Source organism: Halyomorpha halys, unplaced genomic scaffold, assembly GCF_000696795.3.
Source record: "Halyomorpha halys isolate HHAL.00 unplaced genomic scaffold, Hhal_1.1 Scaffold1417.1, whole genome shotgun sequence".
In the NCBI taxonomy this organism is placed as follows: domain Eukaryota; kingdom Metazoa; phylum Arthropoda; class Insecta; order Hemiptera; family Pentatomidae; genus Halyomorpha; species Halyomorpha halys.
In genome coordinates this window covers 49,132-55,170 of record NW_027114332.1, presented here as the reverse complement: position 1 = coordinate 55,170, position 6,039 = coordinate 49,132, and the positions used below count along the sequence as shown (strand labels likewise).

The following is a 6,039-nucleotide window of genomic DNA, read 5'->3' as shown; positions in this document are numbered from 1 at the left end:
ACTTCAAGTGTTTCATTTTGCACATTCCTCCCTCTCCTATTATTTTTATTTTTCACTTTAGTAAAAGATAACTGGTGCTGAAACCCAGGAACTTTAGATACCAGAGTAATTTTCAGTCTAAAAGAAAAAAAAAAATTGTATTCTTCTCTTTGCAATATGACCAGTAACGGAATAGTGAGAGCAGCAGATCTGAACCTGGAGAATATGAACCAAAACAACCAACCTCAAGCTGCAGTCAACCAACTTTTAGCTGCAGGGAACCCACCTCCGGAGGAGATTCAAGTATTACCAGAAGTCTCTTTAGTGCAAGCTCATGCCATGATGTTAGAATGGAATAAGGTCCATACAGAAACCGCCCAGGACCAGAGGAAGGTTGTGTCGGAATTAAATCATTTTTTAAAAGGGAGCGATCACCTAATGGGGCGAATAGAAGCGAAGATATCACAGAATCTACTGGACAGTGAGGATGCAAAAGCACTGAAAGCAGCAGTGGTCTGCTGAGTAAAAAGAAGTATTTTAAATCAAATTCAGGCAGATGAAGAGACCACGACGCCATGGAGGGTTATCAAAGAAAGGTTAAAGAAGGCATTCGGAGGAGGACATATTCATGGTGATCAGAAAAACAAAAAAACTGAGTCTAGTGAGCAGTATTCAGCAGAACTCCTGGCAAGTTAAATCACTGATAAACTCAGCGAGATGATGGAGACAATCCAAGTACAGGGTCGGATTCCTAATCATGGTACTGAAGATTCAGTTGGCAAAACAACTGGGGAAGGAGGGAATGCTGAGAGACCGCTCATTTGTGGAATGTGCTCAAGATCTTATAGAGACAAACACACAGGTGGTGGCCCAAATGGATGTAGATGAGCCAGGGTGGACTCCAGGAGGATAGAATATCAAAGACCGAGAAACACATTTAACCCTTGGAGAAGGAGAGAGCACAGAGATGGTAGGAGACAGAGAAAAAGTAAGTAGGAAAATAGAGCAAGCCAAGCAAGACCCAGAAACGATGGTCGGCTGGAGGACCACAAGTGTCACGGTTGCAGGAAGGATGGGCATATATTGGTGCATTGCCTGAGCACGAGATCCTTTGAATGTGGGGCAGTATGTATCAGTGGAAGGAGCAGAATCAGCCCGAACCCATGGAGATCAAGGCACAGAGATTACAGAGGAAGAACGTCTCTCAAAGATGGAATGGATCCATGAGTGAAGCCAAGGGGTTGCCTGAGACCTCGGAGATAGAAAATGAAGCAGGAGACTCTGGGCGAGAGAACAGTTAGCAAGACAAGAGGAGGACTTAGAGTAGAACCGGAGAAACAACAAGAATACGAGGAGAGTTTTGAGGAGTGTGGCCACAAAGGGGCGATTGCATGTTGGAGAACCATCATATGAGAGGAGAGCACGGCGGTTTGGCTATTATATGAGTGAAGAGAGGAGTAAGCTGGTAATGGACACTGGGCACTCAAACATAATCGTCTGCCAAGGGGCCCTTAAGAGATTGAGTGATAGAGACAGGGAACTACAGGCCAGAGTATGTAATTGTCAGTTGATCACTCTGGGTGGGCCCTGCAGCATTGAAGAGGAAACAGAAATGGAATTGAGTAACTGGAGGGCTAAGGGAGAGAAAGTAACAGTCCAAAAATGCCTGGGACTTCCAGATAATCATTGGTTGCGATCTTTTGGAAAAGGTGGGAGCAGAGATAAAAAATAGTGGGGGTGAGTGGAATATTAGAATTGGAGGGAAGAGGTACAGCTGTCAGAAACTCGTGGATGGGGATATAAAGCTAGAGTGGGTGTGATTAACCAGAGGGAGAGTTGGAAAGAGGCAATACTGAACAAATATGAAGATTGAAATCACATTGAAACAGGATTGGGTGACATGAATGAGGAAGAGGCAATACGCACAGACACTTCAAGAACACATAAGGGAAGAAATAAAACTTTACGGAAGCAAGGGATAATTGTGGACAGCACTTCACCCTGTATCAGTCCATTGTGGGGAGTACACTAGAGTGCCCCAGGTGAAAATTATCGGGTAGTAATCGATTATCGTAAACTCAATGAGAACAGATTGGGGTCGACCAGTTCTTTATATGCTGTACGATGGCAGAAACTCTCCCTGATGTGGAACGCCAAAAGGAGGTGACCCTCGTGTATCATCAGGGGAAGACTAACCATAGAGTGCTGAACGAAACGCTATGAGCGTTGTGCCATCGATATTTCTGGTGGGGTATGAAGAGCACAATTCAAGAAACCATCAGCAGCTGTGACATTTGCCTGACTGCGAAATATGACAGACACTCACCTCAAGCAATCCAGGAGACACTCACTTCAGAAGCACCACTTAGTGATCTTCAAGCGGATTCGTTTATGTGAAAAGGATACAAGTGGGCCACAGTAATAAACGTATTTAGCAAACAAAGCCATCCTAGCTATGGCGTATCCAGTGAACGAGAGGTCAGCAGAACCAGTGTTAAAAGCCCCTACGCACGTGGTTCCAGTTTTACGGCTTACCAAATATAATCTCGTCAAACAGTGGAAGAGAGTTTGACAACGCAAGCGTCAGGGAAGAGATGATAATGGATATGATAAATAATGGAGGTGGTGTGACCTTAACACCCCAGGACATCCAAAGAGCCAAGGAGATATTGAAACGCTCCACAGTACCCCCAGTGACCACCTGCGAGTATATTAGTTAGAAAAGGGGCTAGAGCCAGATGAAGTGATGGAACGAACAATCGCAGCAAACAATCATTCCATACACTCAGTCAAGAGGTTTTCTCTTTTCGAGATCATTTTTGGACTGCGGGGACATCAAAGTTATTACCAAGATACAGCAACTGAGGAGAATAATATCTCCATTAATTGTATGGCACAGAGATAGATGTGGGTCAAAGTCAGGGACAAAATTGAGGAGAAATGAATAAAAGATACAAGACACAATCTTAGTGTTCGGGATCTAATGGGCAACCTTAAAATCGAGAGGGTGGTGTATTGGAAAGAGGGAATAAATAGGGCCAAAGAGCTGCAAATTTACGAAGACCCATTCAGAGTGGTCAGGATTAGAGAACACAATGTTGTTACCATAGAAAGCTTAAAAGAACCGAAAAAGCGAAGAACAGTTCACCTAGAACAATTAAAGCTTCCTTCAATTGTTGCGGTATCTTGATGTAGGGGATTGTACTCACCTCCCTTCCAGAGGGCAATCTTACAAAGTTGTTAAGTTTTTTTGGTTTTTTTTTTTTATTTGGTTCATTTCAGGGACTTAATAAGAACCTGTGAGAGTAAATATCAGTGATTAATGTGTAATTGTATTGTTTTTGGTTTTGTCTAATTTTTTTTGGCATAGAGTGCTGTTATTTTGAATCCTATTTCTGTAGCTTTATTGTATTTGTATCTTTGTTATTGTTATTGTATTTCTATATATCTCATTTATTGCCATTGTATTTTAATTGTATTTGTATTTATATTTTTCCTTTGTATATAATAGAGTTAACGAGGATTGTAACTGGTGGGGGGAGTTACGGACTGTCAGCTGACAGGGCTATATCAGCTGACCGACTGTGTCATACATATATATATATATGTATGACACAGTCGAGATATATCGATATATATATATATATATTATCCATATAATTGTAAAATATTATTAACCTAAGCAATACTTCACTCATCTTCTTAAACTTTTCAAAAGGTCCAAAGGAGAAATAAAGAAAAAAATATATTAGATCTATTTAATATAGCAGTGAACGACTAAATTGAATCATTCTTGAACTTTCTACTTCATTCTGCATAATGTTGCACCAACGAGATAGATGGAGATATTTTTCCTTTTCTTGGAATGTCAACTGCTCCTAGAATATAAATCAAATGTTCTATAATCAAATAAATTCTATTATTTTGTTTATGATAGGTGTAACAGAGTTTAAAATACTGCTTTATAGTAAAAGACAACTTTATCTAAAATAAGAAACTGAAAATGAAATCATAAATAATTTCAAGTTTTAAAAATAAAAATTTTAAAATACACACCTTAGAATATTACTTTATAGTAAAAGAAATTTTAATGTAAAAGAAATAAACTTAAATTTATTAATATAATTTTAAAAGGTCTAAAAATTATGTTAAAATACAACAAATATTCACAAACTGGATTCTACTGGAGCAATTTTATATGGATATATAATAAAATTTATTTATTATTGATTAAATTCATTTAAGTAACATTTTTAGAATAAATGAACTTCTTTTCATATCTTTTGTCTATTATAAAATATATTTTCTAGGCTCATTGAGGAAATCAATCTCTAATAAAGCAAATCTTCAACAAAAACAAAAATTTGAAACTTTTTTACAAGCCATAGAGTTGATTTTCCAAGATCAATGTGTACCGTTTATTACTCATGCAAACTTTGACCGACTTCAAATGGTTAAGTCATGTTGGAAAGATGTTTTCTCTCTTTCTGATGATAACATCTAAGTTGTATCTATCAGTGGTCAGCCCTTGGTATGCTACAGTATACAGTTTACTTAGCATCTCTCAGATTAGGTAAGCACGAGTCTCACTGTATCGGTAGTGTTAAAAAGAAATGCTTTTATGTCAAAACTAATTATTATTTTTATATACTGTAAATTAATTTGTACACAATGTAAAGATATTAATTGTGCTATAAAAGATATAGACAAAAATAATAAACTGAGCTACACGCAATAAATTATTAGATATAACAGCCTCTCGTTTACATTTAATACTTTTGCATTATTACTAACTCAGGTATTGGGCAGGAAAAAACAGAGCTACCAGAACATTGCACTGTGGTAGAGTGCATACCCCTCCATTAATTCAGGATATTATTCCAACTGTTTTTGATTAAATGAGGTGATATCTATCTCTGTTTTTAGCTATCTCCATCCCATCCTCCAATCAGACCAAGGCTTCATCTCCTCATCTGAAATAGCCTCTCCTAAATTTCATATCAAGACTTCATCTTCTCTCCTAATTTCAGACCAAGGGTTCATCTCTTCATCCTAAATTCACCAAAAGGAGTCCTGGAATTTTATCCCTTTACTCGTGAAAGTACTTCTGCTGTTTATAAGCTTCTTCTCCAATCCCACACCAACAGTGCTCGAGACTTGTGCCTTGACACTGCTAGTATCCCACTCAATGTTTCCTCACTTTCTCAGTTCCTATGATTATCATTCTCATGAATATGAGCTATAGATGTCTTCTGTTAAGTTAATACAGTCATCCACCAGCATTACTTTAATAACCTTGACAAAGTATACATTTGCTAGAATGTAGTAAAGATATTAAAAAGACACTAAAATCTATTTAAATAACCATTAATATATTGTCTTCTGTCTTAAATTCCAATTGACATAGTCGAATCCAATGTATGCCATTTGGTACATTTTAATGTTCTTTTGATACCATAAAAAATTGAAATTTATCAAATGAATATCCAAAAAGTTATGAAAATCTTCTTTATGATTATTGTGCTACAAACTAGTATTATATATACATAACATGGATCTGCAAAAAATCTAAAACAGGACACAGAGAAAGAAATTTATTCAATCATGCTGCCCAAATACATCGGGTTGCTACATTACACAGCATACTGATCAATCCGTGATCGGACATATATAAATTTATAAATTACATTTTTTTGATATGATACAATATAATAGAAAGATAACATTTTTTTTTTCCCACAGTATTATTTTACAATTAATATCAGTCTACAAACTAAATACAAGCTGTTCAATTTATTCCTTTTTTTTTTCTTTCCCCTCCATTTTACAACACTTATTTCATTTTATCAACAAATTCCCCTATATAACAAATATTAGAATATAAAAATATAAAAAATAACAAAGTAGTAAATAGATAAATAAAACAACAAATAGGATATGCGATGCATGCATGCCATCCCTCCTCTGGATAACTCCCCCACTCATTAATTTCCATGCATGTGGTGGTGGACGATTCCCAGGGAGTCAAGTATTATATTCTCTGTCATCCTAGCCACGTCC

At 37.0% G+C, this 6,039-nt stretch overlaps 1 protein-coding gene across 1 annotated transcript in view; it reads right to left on the bottom strand.

Annotated features, from left to right (window-relative positions):
• Positions 1 to 3,723: 3,723 nt before the first annotated feature.
• Positions 3,724 to 6,039, bottom strand: part of AIMP3 (aaRS-interacting multifunctional protein 3) — a 6,381-nt gene continuing 4,065 nt past the window's right edge. Inside the window, exon 3 of the mRNA XM_014434708.3 lies at positions 3,724 to 3,857. Coding sequence (XP_014290194.1) covers positions 3,738 to 3,857 — 120 coding nt within the window. The 3' untranslated portion in view covers positions 3,724 to 3,737. The remainder of the gene's footprint in view (positions 3,858 to 6,039) is intronic.